This window comes from Schistocerca serialis, chromosome 7 (genome assembly GCF_023864345.2).
Source record: "Schistocerca serialis cubense isolate TAMUIC-IGC-003099 chromosome 7, iqSchSeri2.2, whole genome shotgun sequence".
Classification (NCBI taxonomy): Eukaryota; Metazoa; Arthropoda; class Insecta; order Orthoptera; family Acrididae; genus Schistocerca; species Schistocerca serialis.
In genome coordinates, this window is record NC_064644.1 from 108,609,932 (window position 1) to 108,629,499 (window position 19,568).

The following is a 19,568-nucleotide window of genomic DNA, read 5'->3' on the forward strand; positions in this document are numbered from 1 at the left end:
CTTATTTCACTTCTCTTTCAGTTCAGGAAAAGTCTTGTTTCTCCTGCAAACCTTGCACAATTAGCACTCCTGCAAGGTTTTGCAGGAGAACTCCTGTGAAGTTTGGAAGGTAGGAGACGAGGTACTAGTGGAAGTAAAGCTGTGAGGATGGGGCGTGAGTCATGCTTGGGTAGCTCAGATGGTAGAGCACTTGCCCGTGAAAGGCAAAGGTCCCGAGTTCGAGTCTTGCTCCGGCACACAGTTTTAATCTGCCAGGAAAGTTTCAATTTTAGTGATTATCTTATACATTATGGTAAGGAGACAGTCAGTCCCCAGTACATCTCTCCACAAAGGCATGTTTGGAGTGAAAAACTGAAGAATTAAAAGTGTGAACTGTCTTAATGTTCAATAGACTCAGTATCACTTGTCTTCTCTTTTCCCCCACATTTAAAGGAATTTGTAACTGGAAAAAGGTTACGGCAACTATATATGGATATTTCTAGACTTTTCAGAACCACATTTTGGTGATAACATCTACTCACTGGAAAAATCTTGGACATAGTACATTGAGGTAAAAGAGTTTGATATGAAAAGACCATCACTGATAAACTAAGAAATTTTATGCTTCCACTTGCACATATACTTTCAGAGTACCTTTTTGGTAAGTACTGAGTGGTTGTGAAGAAATTGTCTGTACCAGTTGCATTTTTATGTTTATTTAAAACCATGACAGGTTTTGGCCTCCAAGACCATTTTTTAATGTTATACGAGTTGTGATCTAAAAGTAATGGGAATTTTTGTTTTTCTTGAAGTATCTTAATTTATTCATCAACATCAGCCTTGCTCTTTTCAAAGTACTCCCCCTCAGATAAGATGCACTTTTGCCAACACTTTTCCAATCTTGGAAACATATCTGGAACTCACTTTTTGGTATGGTGTTCAGCTCCTTCAGCAATATTTTTTTATATTATTAATGGTGGCAAAACAACGTCCTTTCATGATACTCTTTAGCCTCATAAATAGAAAGAAGTCACACGGGCCATGTCCAGTGAATATGGTAGCTGAGGCACCATAACAGTTTTGTTTTTTGTCAGAAAATCATGAACAAGCAATGAGATGTGAGAGGGAGCATTACTGTGGTGCTATTTCCATAGTTGGGCTTGCCTCAGTTGTGGTTGTTTTCTTCAGGCTGCTTCAAGTAACTAGCATGTAACTTCCAGGTAATATTCCTTAATGACTGTACAACCATAAAGCAGGAACTCATGAGGCACTATCCCATTGTGATGAAAGAAAACAGTGACAAGAACCTTCACATTGGATCTAACTTGTCAAATTTTTTTTTGGTCTTGGCTCTTCAGGCAGTTTGTATGGGATGGTTGGGCTTTGGTTTCAGCTTTAAACCAATATATCCATGTTTTGTCACCTATTATAATCCTCTTTAGAAGTTCTGGATTGTTGTCAACTTCATTCAGCAGTTCCCGAGCAATGTCTATGTGATGTCATTTATGGTTGAAATTGAACAATTTTGGAACAAACTTTGATGCTGCACATTTCATGCCCAAAACATCCAAAAAATTGTTTGGCATGAGCCAAAGGATGTGCCGACATCATCAACAACCTCTCTGATGGTGATTTTCCAAAACCATTTTCTTTACTTCTTCCACATTATCATCAGTAATTGATGTGCTAGGATGTCCAGGGTGGTCATCATCTTCAAAATCTTCTCAATCCTTTTTGAAACATTTATACCACTCCTAAACTCTTGTTTTATTCATAGTAGATTTGCCAAAAACCACAGTCAACATTCCAAATGCAAAGCTGTACTTTATTCCCTTTCTCAAGCAAAATTTAATGCAGTTTCTTTGATTCATATTTTCTGAATGCAAAAATTTGCTGAGCACTTGAAAACTTTTTTGAGTGTCAACAATAAACTAAATATTCAAAACAGCTAAAAATGAAAACTTACTTCAGGAACATGTGTAACAACAAGATAAAAAAATTTAAAAATTGGGTGTATGAAGGCCAAGAAATTAAAAAATTCTTATTATTTTTTGAACTATGGAAAATCGAGGATGGAATGTAACAGCACTATGAAAACAATATTTGCTACTCACCATATAGTGGAGATGCTGAGTCACAGATAGGCACAACAAAAAGACTGTCACACAATAAGCTTTTCAGACAAGGCCTTCATCAAAAATAGACACACACACACACAAATGCAACTTGTGCACACTTGACCACAGTCTCTGGCAGCTGAAGCCAGCTGGTTTGGCTTCAGCTGCCAGAAACTATGGTCATGTTTGTTTGTCAGGTATCCTCAGAGGGCACAGAACGTCTGACATATACCACTAGGTAATGGCCTCAGGTGCCGCAGCCAATCATGGTTTTAAATAAACAGAAAAGTGCAACTGGTGCAGACATTTTATTCAAAACTATTACCACAATTGCAGAATTGCCAACAAAAATGTTCCACTACTGCACTAAAAATTAAGTATTGAGTGACTTACTGTTGTTCCCACCTGTGCTTTTGATACATTCAAATATCATATTTAACTTAGTAGTAGTGGCAAAAATTTTGTGTAAAAAACTGATAGGACCTTTCTAGTACAGATTATAGAGATCTGATTTTCTCATAGATATTAGAACAGTTCCAAAAGTCAGTTTTTGAGCTGAAAATGATTGTGAAGAAGCACGATACATAGCTCATGTCCACAAAGAACGAAGATTTTTTTTGTTACTTCATTGATGAACTATAATCTTTTAATAAAGACATCAATTTAATCACAGCTGTGAATGAAACTGGGAATCTGACTCACCTGCGATTCTCAGGAAATCCTTCACGAATTGCTAACTGTATGTCTTTAATACTTTCTTGGTACTTGCCCATCTCAAACAAGACCTCAGACCTAGCAGCAAAGGCATGTGGCAGTGTCTTTGATGGTTCTGAGTCTGAAAAATGTAAACTGATATTAATTCACACAAACATGTTGTATACTTAATGCCACCTTAGCTCCACCTTCCAGTTTCAAGCAACTGAAGTATGAAGTCTTAATATTTTACTATAAGACAGGAATGTGGGAATACCAGTACCATAGCATTTGACAGACAGATAATTCCTGTAAATTAGATGAAGCCGGATGGATGAAATGTGGTGGCAGAAGCAGCATTCCAGTTGGCAATGATCAATATTTATTGATAATTTACACACGCTTTGTCTGAGGCAGTTGTTTACAGACTGTGGCAAGCAGGTATCACTTTTTCACCAATTAAGCCAGTAATATTTTCTAATGGAAAATCCAGGATGAAATAACAATATTAATTAGGATAGATTACTACTTATCTCATAGATGAGGCATTAAGCAGTGGAAAGGCACATATGAAAAAAGAGACTGTTGAATATTATTATCTATCGGACCAAGTCCATCGAGGGGCATGAAAGGGAAGCAGTGGTTGGGAAGGGAGTGAGACAGGGTTGTAGCCTCTCCCCAATGTTATTCAATCTGTATATTGAGCAAGCAGTAAAGGAAACAAAAGAAAAATTCGGAGTAGGTATTAAAATCCATGGAGAAGAAATAAAAACTTTGAGGTTCGCCGATGACATTGTAATTCTGTCAGAGACAGCAAAGGACTTGGAAGAGCAGTTGAACGGAATGGACAGTGTGTTGAAAGGAGGATATAAGATGAATATCAACAAAAGCAAAACGAGGATAATGGAATGTAGTCAAATTAAGTCGGGTGATGCTGAGGGAATAAAATTAGGATATGAGACCCTTAAAGTGGTAAAGGAGTTTTGCTATTTGGGGAGCAAAATAACTGATGATGGTCGAAGTAGAGAAGATATAAAATGTAGACTGACAATGGCAAGGAAAGCGTTTCTGAAAAAGAGAAATTTGTTAACATCGAGTATAGATTTAAGTGTCAGGAAGTCGTTTCTGAAAGTATTTGTATGGAGTATAGTCATGTATGGAAGTGAAACATGGATGATAAATAGTTTAGACAAGAAGAGAATAGAAGCTTTTGAAATGTGGTGCTACAGAAGAATGCTGAAGATTAGATGGGTAGATCACGTAACTAATGACGAGGTATTGAATAGAATTGGGGAGAAGAGGAGTTTGTGGCACAACTTGACGAGAAGAAGGGACCGGTTGGTAGGACATGATCTGAGGCATCAAGGGATCACAAATTTAGCATTGGAGGGCAGCGTGGAGGGTAAAAATCATAGAGGGAGACCAAGAGATGAATACACTAAGCAGATTCAGAAGGATGTAGGTTGCAGTAGGTACTGGGAGATGAAGAAACTTGCACAGGATAGGGTAGCATGGAGAGCTGCATCAAACCAGTCTCAGGACTGAAGACCACAACAACAACAACAAGTCCTTTGTCAGATGAATTGGCACACACACTCATTCATACACAACTTACACATACATGGCTATTGTCACCTCTGGGCACTGTCCCCCTACTGGGATAAGTAGGGATCTCAGTTGGATTGGGTAGTACGGTATGGAGAAGGTGGGGGGTGGGAATGAGGAGGGACAGCACGGTAGGGCTGGGGAAAGATACTATAGTGCTGCCTGTGAGAGCACACAGGAAACTGGCAGGGATAGGATGGTAGGGTGCTAGCTGTAGCATTAGGAGACTGTGCTGGGAGAGGAGAGCAGCAGAGATGGGGAAATGATTATGCATGAGGGTAATGGAAGTTGAGGCCAGGCATGTAGGATATGTTTTAACTGCAATTTTTAGCAACTTCAGTGTATAATATCACTTTTCACACACAAAAGCACTCCCAGGGTGGAGTTATATCAAGTGCTACGACCAACTGTCAGACTCTGAACTCTTTTATTTGAGACATACATATTCAGTAAGATGCCAAGCCACAAGCTTACTAGTTGTGGCAGTTAAAAACAAGAAAAGAATATGTTTTCATCTTTTAGAATTGCAAATATTAGCCTCCAATGTTCCATGTATGAGGACACTTTTAAAAATTAAAAATTTCACAATACAAGTTGTAATGCAATGATGAACAGAAAAGTTAACACTTAACATTGAAAACAGTTGTCTAACTGAAGTTCATGTTGTTTACTTAAAATACATTGTTAAGCTTTCAGGATTAATGGTGGATTAATAGACAATGAATTTCATAATTTTCATAAGCATTATCAGCTATATACACAGTGAAAAACTATTGAAAATTTTAAATATCATTCTATGTAGCTAAAGGAAAACTCACTTGAGAAGTATATAAAACTAGCAAACCCAGCAGTGCTTCACAATTGCTAAACATGGGTGGGAATTGGACATATATCTTAATCTCCTTCTCCCCCCCTCTCTATGTCCATCTTCTCCTTCTTCCCCTTTCTCAGTCCACTACCTCTTCTCCAGTCTCTGTCTCTCTCTCCTTCTCCTCCTCCCCCCTCTCTTTGTCCAACTCCTCCCTCGCCCCTCTCTGCTCACCTCTCTTCTCCCTTGTCTCTGACCTTGAACCTTATTTACTGTTATTGCAAATGAAACTTTGGTTGGACATTGAAGTCACTTAAAATCTTAAAATGAATGGTAAATCAGTTGGGATCATTGGTACACAGTGTATGGGAAGGATCTTTCCAGCTGCTGGATATGTGAGAATAGTATCTTCAATGACAGTATTTCGCATAGTTTTAATCAGCAAACAAGTAGGATTACAAAGCACTGGATGATTTGATTCCATAATAGTATTCTAATCATAAGCCAATAAGCCGTAAATTCAAATTTCCTGTTTTCTGTTGTTGAAGTTGACTGCGAGGAGGGGGGGGGGGGGGGGGACAGCACATTCTTGTGTGTACAATATTTGTTTGAAATTGTATGTAATGAGAAGGAATGTGTGGTAAATGGGAGAAACAGTTTGTCTAATGGTACAAATGCCCTGCTATTGTAATTGAAACCGACTGCGAGAAAGAAATCGATTTTCCGCAGTTTCACAGCACATCACAGTACAGAATTTTTTTTCTCACAGTTGGGTTTAACAGAAAACCTATACATTGTTGTTTTAAAAAATTCATAGCCTATGTCTGTCTGAAGATTTATTAGTGTATCATGTAAAAATTTGAAGTAAATCAGTCAAGAACTTTTCAAGAATGTTTCCCTTTTATACAGGGTGATTGCGTGATTATGTTACAAAACTTTCAGGGATGATGACGGAGAAGGATAAATGAATCAATTTGATGTAAGGGACCCTGGTCCAGAAACTACTGAGTCAAAAGTTAGATGTTACTATCTTTATGATACTTTTGACAGTGAAATACATGTACCTCTGCTGCTGTTGCTATAATAGTAGGGTAGGTATTCCAGATGAGACTTAGTCATTGAGGCTGGGATGATAACTTAACTAATCCACTGCAGATGGCATGCCATGTAGTGACATGAGCAGTGCTGCTGTACAATGTCTGTACTATAGTACACTGCAGTCTGTGTATACAATTGGAAGCACTGATGTTGATCAGCCCTAACCAAACTGAGTTTGTACAGGATAAAATATGTGCACAGAAGACATTTGGCTCACACCATAAACCCAAAGATGGTCCAACAATAAAGTGAAACAGGGAAATTGGTGCCACAGTACAACAACCAAAGAGGATAAGGAACTACTTGGACTCCTAACATAGAAGATCCAGAAATTTTTATAGAGTCAATGAGCTGCCTGCAATCAGCGTCCAATTAGTTGCACATAAATGAATGTTTTGCAGAGTATTGTGTGGCAAGTGTTAAGGAAAATACAGCTACACTCCCACTATCCACAGAAAGTGCATGCTTTGACTCCTGCTGACTTTAGAGTTCATGTCACATTCAGATAATGGTTCTTGCAGCATCTTACAGTCAATTCTCACTTCCCTGCATGTGTATTTTTCATGGCTGAAACCTGTTTCACCAGAGACTGAATGCTAAATAATCACAATAGTCATGTTTGAGTCAATGAGAATCCGCATGCTATAGCTGTGAAGAGCCATCAACACAGAGTATTAGTCAATGTATTGGTAGGCATAGCCAGCGATTATGCACTAGGTCCATTTTTTCTTCCTCCCTGCATAAATGCGCCAGTGTACACAGTACTTATCAGAGACCTGTTTCTGCACATATCACACTTGTTATTTGTCAGTGGGTGTAGCTCCAACATGACAGAGCTCCACCTCACTTCAAACTGAGGGTTCGTGAGCACCTGGATTAGACATTCCCTGAAAAGTGGAGAGGCAGAGGATGACCCGTTTCCTGGCCAGCATGCACTCTTGATCTCACCCCACTTGATTTCTTCTTGTGGGGCCTTGTGAATAGTCAGAAATTCAAGACACCTGTCAAGACTGAAGAGGATCTTGTGACAAGAATTCTTGCTGCCTGCGACACTTGTCAAATGACACCCGAGGTATCATAACAGGCGCGACAGAACTTTGTGCAATGATGCAATGCCTGCATTGACACTGAGGGTTGGCATTCTAAACAACTGTTGTAAAGGTAGCAGCTTGTGAAATTTAAGCAGGTAAATTGAATTCATTATTACTCGGCCTCTCTGACATCAAGTTGCTAGTCCATCAATAGGGGAAATTATCTGAGGATTTTGGTGAGTATTCGGCAGGAATTCTGCATGTCATGATCAGGGTTTGGAAAGTGGAGCCCATGAGTGCTGATTGAGGCTAAGGCAGAACTTAGTAAATTTTTGCTTATACCTCTGACTTGCTCATTTTCAGACTAGGGCTCCGTACCTCAGATTGATACATTTATCCTTTTCTGACATCCCCAAATGTTTGTAACATCATCATGGAATAACCATGCGTGTATGTGTGTGTCTTAAAAATATGTAGCACCTGTCTGTCCCAACGTTTGTTAGAGTATCATGTAAAATACATCAGTCAAGAATTTTTCGAGATTTTTGGAAACAACTTTTCCCCTCATTTCCTCTTTGTGTGTTACAATAGAAGATTATGAAGAGACGGATGGCTGGTCATTGCCTTAACAATAAATGCATTTTGTGATTTATTATTATCAGCAATAAATATAGTTTAAAAGCAATGGAAAATTTTATGTAGTAAAAGGAAAACTGACTTGAGAAATGCACAAAAAATGCACAAAATTATGGAGAGGCAGATGGCTCACCAGTTCTTACCTTCAAAAGGCAAAGTTCAAGTACTGCCAACAGACACATTTAAAAGATATAAACTATTTGTTTTGGAACTGTTTGTTCCTTACTCTACAATGGAAAAATCCAGGATGGAATGTAACATTATTATAAAAAGGATAGTCGGCTACTCACCATGTAGTGGACCGGCTGAGTTGCAGATAGGCACAACAAGAAGACTGTCAGCCGGGTGGCAGGGGTAAGGAGCAGGCTGGGGTGGGAAGGGGAAGGGATAGCAAGGTAGGGGTGGGGAATAGTAAAGTGCTGCTTGTTGGAGCATACTGGGACGAGGTGGAGAGGGGGTGGGGCAGCTAGGTGCAGTCAGGCGGTTAGACGGAGAGCATTCTACATGGGCATGACAGCTAATAAGCTGTCTGTCCACATGAATGGCCACTAACAAACTGTGCCCAAGAAACAGCTGGACCACCCCATTGCTGAGCACACCACTCAGCACAATGTTCTCCATGAATTGTGCAGGTGTGAACTCCCTGCATTATATCCTATGTTCCAGTAATCTTCCTGGCCTCAACCTTCATTAGTCTTTGTCCTTATTCTCTAGCCCCTTGTGTATTCCCATTCAAACAATACACAGTCCACTATTTGACCAATGCACCCACTGAAATGATAATTAAATCAAGACCCTAAGCTGTAGACAGGTCTTGATATACATCAATGGGGACAGTTGAAAATGTGTACCCCGACTGGGACTCGAACCCGGGATCTCCTGCTTACATGGCAGATGCTCTATCCATCTGAGCCACATTACCAACTTAATGTCCACACACTACATTCGTAGAGCCCCTGCCCACTGCACTCATTACTCATGGCAGACAATCTGACCGAGTCCCGTAAGAGTTTGGGCAATACAAGTGCATCCTCACAGAAGAAGAAGGTCAATGGCCGGTTAGCTTTAACTATATATGGAGATGATATCTGTTATTTCGGACATGTTCTTCTTTCTGTGTGGATGCACACGCATTGCCTGAACTCTTACAGGACTCGGCCAGATTGTCTGCCACGAGTAATGAGTGTAGTGGGCTGGGGCACTTTGAATGTAGTGTGTGGACATTAAGATGGGAATGTGGGTCTCACGGGAAGCGTCCAAGGGATAAATCCCTGCAGTCGCACTATCCTCTGTGCCCTCGGTGGCTCAGATGGATAGAGCGTCTGCCATGTCAGCAGGAGATCCCGGGTTCGAGTCCCGGTCTGGGTACAAATTTTCAACTGTCCCCGTTGATGTATATCAACACCTGTTGACAGCTTAAGGTCTTGATTTAATTTCAATTTCATTCTAGAGAGTTGCATGGTCACCAATGATATCTGTTCTTTCGGACATGTCCAAAAAAACAGATACCATTTCCATATATAGTTAAGGCTAGCCGGCCATTGACCTTCTTGTTCTGTTCAGATGCTCACGCATTGCCTGAACTCTTACGAGACTTGGTCAGATTGTCTGCCACAAGTAATGAGTGTAGTGGGCAGGGGCACCACAAATGTAGTGTGTGGACATTAAGTTGGGAATGTGGGTCTCACGGGGAGTGTGCAAGGGATAAATCCCTGCAGTCACACTGTCCTCAGTGCCCTCAGTGGCTCAGATGGGTAGAGCGTCTGCCATGTAAGCAGGAGATCCTGGGTTTCAGTCCCAGTTGGGGCACACATTTTGAACGGTCCCCATTGATGTATATCAACACCTGTCGACAGCTTAGGGTCTTGATTTAATTATCATATCATTCTAGAGAGCTGCATGGTCCCCAATGGTATATGTTCTTTCAGACATGTCCGAAAGAACAGATTCCACCTCCATATAATGCACCCATTGTCTTTTAACCTCTCTCCTTTCTTCCGTCAAACCTCCCAACTGCACCTAGCTGCCCTACCCTCTCTCCACCTAATCACTGTATGCTCCCAAAAGCAGCACTTTTCTGTCCCTCACCACTACCCTGCTATCCCTCCCCCTCCCTGTCCCAGCCTCCTCCTTATCCACACCATCTGGTTGCGCTGCTCACAGTGTGGCCTCAGCAGCCACAGACTGCAGTCATGTGTGTGTGAGTTGTGTTTGTGTATGTATATGTTCTATCTCTGATGAAGACCTTGTTGGCTGAAAGCTCATTTTCTGACTGTCTTTGTGTTGTGCCTATTGGTGACTTAGCATCTTCGCTATATTGTGAGTAGCAGCTATAATATTGTTAGTTCCTTACTCAGTGAGAAAGGAGGAAAATATTGAGAGGACCTACCAGTAATGAGGATGAGGGGAACAAAGGTGAAGGGCAAGATATCAGAGAGAATAGGGAGTCAAATATTGACTGTACCAAATTCCATCCACAGATGATATAAGATCAGAATGGGGCAAGGGGGAGGGAGACTGTAGTTTGCCCTCCAGTGGACATGTATGTGTATAATGTGCATCAAGTACAAATAAAATTGTTTTGAACCATACATTATTGTTTCACAGTTGTGAGCCCATACCTATTCACTCATTACTGTTTCAGCTAACATAGTAATAAATTGTGTTGTCATATGTCCAAGCGAGCAGCAGTAATATAAAATAAACAGCGAGCTAGATGAGAAAATATTTGTATTTCATGCAAGAAAATCGCTCAGATTATCAGTTAGTAACTCAATCCCACAATGAGGCAATTGTCTATGAGTTAATTAGTAATCAAATAAACAGCTGGCTGGGATCTGGTGCAGCTGCACTGTTTAATGCTTCAAGTGGGTGATTAGGTTGGTGTAACACTTATCCATGGCAAGAGAGAGATAGAATGAAAGTTTTTTCTTTTCTTGTGTTTTAATTAAACAATGCTCTAATTCAAATAATGTAAGATTAGTTATCATTGTTCATTAAACTGAGATTAAAGTGTGATTTAGCTCATACTTGTTTATCTTGGTAATGTAAAGATAGGTACTCTTCACATATGTACAAAGTATGCCACACGCCCGCTCATATTACGAGAAACGGTGCACCCGCTTGAGCATCAACAGACTTTAAGTCTTCTTTCTACACACACACAAAATGGCCATATCACAGTAAGCGTCAGTTAAAAATCAGTGCAATATTCAGACATGGATAGTGGCACTGACCTGCTGGCATTGCCCTCAGGAGAGCCTGCGTGAATAAAATGAGTGCCTTGGCATTGTCTCCATTAGACATTTCCTTGTGTCCCTCCAGCAACTTCTGCTGTGCTATAACAGGATCCTTTGCACGGTACAGAGGACGGACGTGCTTCATTGTACTCAGAATTGCTTCACGAACCTAAAAATTATAACTACAGCTACAACAATAAATAACATTATCTGATATCAATTATGCATCAGCTTCATGAGTATCATATATGAGTCCTGTGTTTTATATTTAAAGTTGACAGAAAAGTTTCAAAACATACACACACAAATGACCCATGGTCAGTCCAATATATCAAAACAAAGTTGTTGGACAATGGTACTGTGCAGAGAGGCACATAATTTTCTTTGTGCATAACACTCTTCACTCTTGCATCAACTTATATACTGAACGAAGTATTGTTTTCTTCAATTACATACTGGTTAAACTTTTCACAGAATCATCCGATTCACTGATTACTTCAATGTAAACACCACTAAGCATGGATCTCAGGCCAGGCACTGTTGTTATATATAGCAACAATATTAGATATGTTTACACCACAGTAGTGGATTCGGGCAACCTTCCCTCTCAGTTTTAATATATTACTTGGATACTTTCATGAAATGTTTCAAAGCCAGCATTGACAAACATTATATCACTGCACCTGTCTTGTCAAGAGCTTTCGAATGCCATTAAAAAGTATACATTTCTATTAAAAAGTAATCATACTTTCTTCAATACCATGGAGCTTAACGGATGCTCAGTGTTGAGCTTATCAGCTTTCAATATGTTGGTTGATAGAAATGTTATAAGTATTAACCATACAACAAAATTACATGCTTTTCTGTGTAGCTTCACTTCAGAAAAATGTTGTTTTATGTCTTGTTCCATTCATGACATAAAATGTGTATTACATTAATAATTTAGGAGTAAAAGCAACAACTTTCCAAATAGTAGAGAGGTTGAGTCACCAATAAGCACATAAACAAGACTGAAATCTTTGCTAGCTTTTGAATGAATCCATTTTCAGGCTTGACCAAGTGTAAAATCAAACACACACACACACACACACACACACACACACACACACACACACACACACACATATATATATATATATATATAACAAAGATGATGTGACTTACCAAACGAAAGCGCTGGCACGTCGATAGACACACAAACAAACACAAACATACACACAAAATTCTAGCTTTCGCAACCAACGGTAGCTTCATCAGGAAAGAGGGAAGGAGAGGGAAAGACGAAAGGATGTGGGTTTTAAGGGAGAGGGTAAGGAGTCATTCCAACCCCGGGAGTGGAAAGACTTACCTTAGGGGGAAAAAAGGACGGGTATACACTCGCGCACACACACGCATATCCATCCACACATATACAGACACAAGCAGACATATTCGGAAGTGCAGAGGCAAAGATGTTGTTGAATGACAGGTGAGGTATGAGTGGCGGCAACTTGAAATTAGCGGAGATTGAGGCCTGGTGGATAACGGGAAGAGAGGATATATTGAAGAGCAAGTTCCCATCTCCGGAGTTTGGATAGGTTGGTGTTAGTGGGAACTATCCAGATAACCCGGACGGTGTAACACTTTGCCAAGATGTGCTGGCCGTGCACCAAGGCATGTTTAGCCACAGGGTGATCCTCATTACCAACAAACACTGTCTGCCTGTGTCCATTCATGCGAATGGACAGTTTGTTGCTGGTCATTCCCACTTAGAATGCGTCACAGTGTAGGCAGGTCAGTTGGTAAATACACATGGGTGCTTTCACACATGGCTCTGCCTTTGATCGTGTACACCTTCCGGGTTACAGGACTGGAGTAGGTGGTGGTGGGAGGGTGCATGGGACAGGTTTTACACCGGAGGCGGTTAAAAGGGTAGGAGCCAGAGGGTAGGGAAGGTGGTTTGGGGATTTCGTAGGGATGAACTAAGAGGTTATGAAGGTTGGGTGGACGGCGGAAAGGCACTCTTGGTGGAGTGGGGAGGATTTCATGAAGAATGGATCTCATTTCAGGGCAGGATTTGAGGAAGTCGTATCCCTGCTGGAGAGCCACATTCAGAGTCTGATCCAGTCCCGGAAAGTATCCTGTCACAAGTGGGGCACTTTTGTGGTTCTTCTGTGGGAGGTTCTGGGTTTGAGAGGATGAGGAAGTGGCTCTGGTTATTTGCTTCTGTACCAGGTCGGGAGGGTAGTTGCGGGATGCGAAAGCTGTTGTCAGGTTGTTGGTGTAATGGTTCAGGGATTCCGGACTGGAGCAGATTCGTTTGCCACGAAGACCTAGGCTGTAGGGAAGGGACCGTTTGATGTGGAATGGGTGGCAGCTGTAATAATATAGGTACTGTTGCTTGTTGGTGGGTTTGATGTGGACGGACATGTGAAGCTGGCCATTGGACAGGTGGAGGTCAACGTCAAGGAAAGTGGCATGGGATTTGGAGTAGGACCAGGTGAATCTGATGGAACCAAAGGAGTTGAGGTTGGAGAGGAAATTCTGGAGTTCTGCTTGTGTCTGTATATGTGTGGATGGATATGTTTGTGTGTGCGAAAGTATACCCGTCCTTTTTCCCCCCTAAGGTAAGTCTTTCCGCTCCCGGGATTGGAATGACTCCTTACCCTCTCCCTTAAAACCCACATCCTTTCGTCTTTCCCTCTCCTTCCCTCTTTCCTGATGAGGCAACAGTTTGTTGCAAAAGCTTGAATTTTGTGTGTATGTTTGTGTTTGTTTGTGTGTCTATCGACCTGCCAGTGCTTTCATTTGGTAAGTCACATCATCTTTGTTTTTAGATATATTTTTCCCACGTGGAATGTTTCCCTCTATTATATATATTTGTGTGTATATGTATTCTCTAGCTCAAAAATGGATTTGTTCAGAAACTAGAAAAGTCCTCATTCTTGCTTTAATGCCTGTCAACAACTTAATGCCTCTACTATTCAATAAGTTTTTATCTTTACCACTGAATTATTTACATTCTACCAAAACTTTTCATTACCATATTTAAAAGTTCTTACATGACTCACCAAGTAGGTATAGTATTTTTAGGCCTAATCAAAAAGGACCACATATAATGTTTTCGAGGCATTAAAACACTTGTGCATCTAAAATTCTATCAGATATATTTTTAAGTAATTCTTATTGTGATCGGCTGCTGTTTATAGTCAGCGTTTAGGCTAAACTAATCATTCTTTTCAACATCTCTGGTGTTTCCTAACCCAGTTTTAGCCTGTGTTTAGTATAAGTTCTATGTAGTTTCATCAGACTGTAGAAAAATTGCTGCTGGTAATAATAATGGTCTGAGCCCAAACTAGAAAAAGCAGTCCTAGATTATCATGTCAGTTCCACTACTGTATGATACACTCAGATGATACCTTTTTCCAGGCATCTCTCATATCCATGGGTGCCCTTCTGAGTACCATGTACCACAACTTATCATTCTATGAAACCATCTTCCACAGCTCCACAGACCAATGACAGCATTATTGCATATTCATTCTTGTAATCAGTGGCTTCTGTGTAGCAACATGGTGGTGGAAACTGAGTTGCTTCATCTCTTGATGGACTGTTCTGTCACCAACAATGGAAGATATTCTGTAGTAGTGGACAGTGATGTGTGATCATTAGTAGACCTCATCTGTTAATTCCTTGACACAACCAGAGAGTTGTTTGGTTTAGTGCTCCTCTGACATTTCCATATTACAATAACATCACTAACAATGGACCTGGGAACATATGGCTCCTATGACATTTTCCTGAAAGAGTGTCCCAACTTGTGGACCACTGCACTTATGATCCATTAAAATTCTTTGGACTCTCTCCATGGACTAAATTCTCTTAATCTCATTTGTGACTCACTTTGCCAGAAATCTTAATAGTGTAAGATGGCCAAAGTGTTTGGAGACTTTTGCCACACTGTTTCATGAACAGTACAATAATCAGGTTTTTGGTAATAGTTTATGCTTTGTCTTCTTCTAAGAGTAAACAAAAATTAACATTAACAAAAATTTTATTATTTATGACTTATTTAAGTTATTTCAGAAAGTAGCATTGTGTTCTTTGGTTTGATTGTAGACCATCACAATACTGCTCTGCAGAACTTTTGGAATAAAATTTCTTTATTTCATTGATTTGATCACACCAGCAGCACAAATATACCATATGATATTGGATAATACAGTACACTATTACATAAGATGAAAAACAGATTTACCCATCCAACAGTATTTATTTGTGCCTGAAACTTCTTGTCAATAACACAGTACACTGAAATATTGTTTTATTTTAAATATGAGAATAGTTTGCAGTGGAATACAATTTAGAAAAAGCTGGTTATATGTGAATTATAGTATTTCAGATATACATCCAGGGCATCATCATTTCTTCTTTTGTTGTTTTGGCTGAGAACCTCCCAGCCATTGCCAGGGCAAGTCAGTAATTGACTTCTGAGTGTGAAATCATACGTGTTTATTCATTGAGATGCCATATAAAATAACTGTTGCTAAATGAGATAAAGTTATTATCATATCTGACAGCTAAGGAAGAAACTGTGGGAATAAAATGCAGGACAAATTAGGTAACCATTTCTGTGTGCCAAGTGCTATAAAACCTGGTGCACCAATCAAGGAAATTATTTTAAAAAATGTGGACAAATTATCTGATGACTTCAGGAACCTATATGTTAATCGTTATTGGTGGCTCCTGAAAGATCTGTGGGAGAGTTGCAGAGAAATGTAATAGATTCTCTGGAATGCACACTTAAACTAAAACACAAAATGAATTTAATAATTCATCCAGTACCTCTTAGGCATAACTCCCAAGATCTAAATGGAAAAATTATCTTTGAATTATGTCATGTTAGAAAAAATCAGTACTGCCACAAATGTGTGTGAAGAAACTGACTGTGAAATTTGAAATCAAACGACTGGAAAGAAACTAATATACAACTTATGTTCTACATTTAAACAAATGAGGAGAGATACACATTTGTAATAGGCTTGTTTCTTTCATACACATAGCAAAATAAATAAATAAAAATAAAGCAGAAAGAAAGAAGAAAGTAAACAGACAGGCGTTTATGGACTGGTATATAAACAGAATCAAGCAAAAAGGAAGAAACAGCAGCACACTTTCCAAGCTGAATTTCAAACCAACAAATACAAGAGCAAGGCAGTCATTAATGGATAGACAGGTGGAAAAGGACTGCAATAAAGTGAAAACTGGAAATATCTCAACAAAAGAAAGGCAAAATCCCAAATCCAGTGAACCAACAAGCCACATGTCAAAAACTAAGAATACCACCCTGGAAAAAAATTAGGATTTTCACTAGAGACACTAGTACAAAAAGTGAGGTAAGCAGTCAAGCAAGAAATGATATATTCCCTGTGCCTAATTTTAAATTGCACCATCAGGATCTCCAGTCACTGTCTAATAAACTTAAGAAATAGAAATAATGTTAAATGATCTAAATGATATTTCTGTCCTACAATTTACTGATCACTGATATAAACAAGATATGTTAGAGCTGACATACATCCCTCAGTTCAAACCTGCAAACAAGTCTTGTATGACAAAAAGTAGCAAGAGAACTCATTGCACCTAGTTGTTTAAATCCATGGTAATCTTGTCTGTTCCATGTGACTACATTTTGCAGACAGTGACCCACATTAAAAGAGACATTGATCAGTACCCAACAAACAGGTCTCTGCACAAACATGGAATCGGATCCAGCCACCACTTATATCTCAATAGAAAAAACAAAACAAAAAACCAAAATAGTGTGCTATATAATGGAATTAGACTATACAATAAACTACCACAAGAGATCAAAGACAGAAGTGAAATACGTGCCTTCAGGAACACCTAAAAAATTATTTGTTTGACAAGTGTTTTTATACCATAAAGGATTACCTAAAATGATGTGTAAATTTTGTCGACATTTGTGCTAATGATTAATTACTTCAATCTAGAGGCATTTTACAATATGTTCAATAGAACAGTGCAGTACAATGTCTGAGTGGGTAGCTCAGTAAGACAAATAAAAAAAAAAAAAATATTAAGTGATGGGGGTACCTGTGTATATGTTAAAGAAGATATTGAATTCAACAGTGTAACTAAACTCCATAATCTGACCAGTGAGAAAGCTATAGAACTATCTACAGTTGAATTACCAAGACAAAATACAATTGTTATTTGCATGTACAAGTCACCAGATGGAGACATAAAGGTGTTTGATATCACATGAAGGAACTTTCAAGAAAAATATAATTATATGTGGTGACTTCAATATTGATTTCTCAGTGTCCAATAAATTCAAAGATGATATTATAAATATACTACAGTCATTCAATATAAGCTCAGCTGTAACTGAAACAACTTGGAAAACTGCTTCTTTTGCATTTATAATTGACCAGCTTTTTGATAAATGCACGCAAATGTGCCTATAACACACAAGTGCTGAACATGGGTTTGAATGATCACTATTCTCACATTCTTATGAGGGGCTTGCAGGAAACTCAGGACCCCATGGAATACAATGCACTGTAAAGAATTTCAATACAAAAAATGTATAAAAAAACACAAAGTGCTTCTAATACAAGTCCATAAAATTTTTTAATGCCATACACCAACATATCAGGGAACTTCCAATTCAACAATTCAAAAAAAAAGTAAAAGAATTTCTTCTTGAGCTCAGCATTTATGAAACTGATGAATTTTTAAGGGAGGCAAAGAATGTGGTATGACTACACTTTGTGATCAGTTTTTATATGCTTCTGTATATGAGTAAGTCTGTAATTGGCTAAAGTTACTATGCAATATCAATTTGTACCAGAAGTTTCTCTGTTTTGTTTTTGTGTGAAGGTACCACAATTATTTGTGTAATATTTATATTGTGTAATATTTTTCTTGTTTTTGTAATTATTTGTGTAACATTTATACTATGTAATATTGACTTTTGTAATGCCTCAGATGATCTCTGAGGTCTCTACAACAATGAAAATCAATCAATCAACATTTTTGTTTTCTTCTGAAGGGTGAAAACTGGAATGGTGTAAACCACTGTAACAATACTAATGAAAATTATGATAAGCTTATAGCAACATTTAAGCACTTTTTAAAAATAGCTTTCCCCAAGAAAACAACTACACCAACTCTGTTCAAAAAACAAATAAGTGGGTTACAAAAGGGATCAAGATATTGTGTCAAAATCATAGGATAGTGTATGAGTACTCCAAGCAAAATATTCGTCCTGATTTTATTGCCTACTTCAAAAGATACAAATGAATACTAACACAAGTTATTTTAAAAAATTGACAAACTAATGTGTAATTCAAAGAATAAAAACCTTGCCAGGTCATTTAATCACAGTGTGGCGTCGATAGTGTCAAGTGTAAATATATATGAGCTGTGACATATATGGGAATTAAGTTCTCTATATCCTGATTACCGATCCTGTTCCCATAGCTTCAACCATGTGCGTGTGCTTATAAGCAGGTACCCCCTGCCTGCCCCCCTCCTTATACAGAAACACAGTTAGTTTCTCTGCATCGCCTGAAACCAGCTTTTGTCGACCCTGATGGTCTCACACCACTGCAGTCAGACTCTGCAGATGATCCATCCTTAATCAAGAATGAAGACATGCTCCCATCAGCCTCACCACACACCTCTTTTGCTGAAGACAGTTCGCCGTTGTTTGCTGGTTTCCTGACCTCGCCCCCTGTTTCACCCTGTGCAGGTTTTGTGCTCTCACCTCCAACGTCAGAGACAAACACACAGTTTGTCTTGCAGTGTGCTACTGCACTGAGTGAATGACATTTCTATAGTGACGTTCGACGACCGAGTGCTCATTCTTTTGACAGATGCCGAGGTCCCTCCATCGGACGGTTCCTTACACATCAACATTGCACACAACCTCAAACTCCCACGCAAGTGTGACAGAACATCTCTAGGTGCTTTCATTTCTATGGATGGCTCAGTCCACTTAAGGGCCACACACGCCTCCACCAAGCCGTCGACTGCCCCACCTGCTTACTCCCGGGTTGGCCGCCGTCTCATCCAAACACAGTAGCTGACTAACTATGAAGTGGACCTGCCTCTCACCGCTCCGCCTGCAAAACGCACCTTGTTCCAGATGGAAGTACCAGTGGAGTGCCTGCCTACGCGCACGATTTCCACTGACGTCGACGCCCACACGCCCTCGCCCGTGGACATCTGTGGTACTCTGTACTGTGGGAGGGGTGGGGGGGGGGGGGGGGGGCTGTGTGACATCGATAGTTTGTATCAACCATGAAACTTAAGATCTGTGAACTCTAAGTGCTCTGTCGAGCCTCCATCTTAA

At 39.6% G+C, this 19,568-nt stretch overlaps 1 protein-coding gene across 3 annotated transcripts in view; it reads right to left on the bottom strand.

Moving 5' to 3' along the window:
* LOC126412103 (SET and MYND domain-containing protein 4-like) overlaps nucleotides 1–19,568 on the bottom strand; it is a 138,903-nt gene that overhangs the window by 63,273 nt on the left and 56,062 nt on the right. For all 3 annotated transcript variants that reach the window (XM_050081533.1, XM_050081532.1, XM_050081534.1), the window contains 2 exons: nucleotides 11,204–11,375; nucleotides 2,799–2,931 (listed from right to left, as the gene is read on the bottom strand). In XM_050081533.1, the coding sequence (XP_049937490.1) occupies nucleotides 2,799–2,931; nucleotides 11,204–11,375 (305 nt within the window). The remainder of the gene's footprint in view (nucleotides 1–2,798; nucleotides 2,932–11,203; nucleotides 11,376–19,568) is intronic.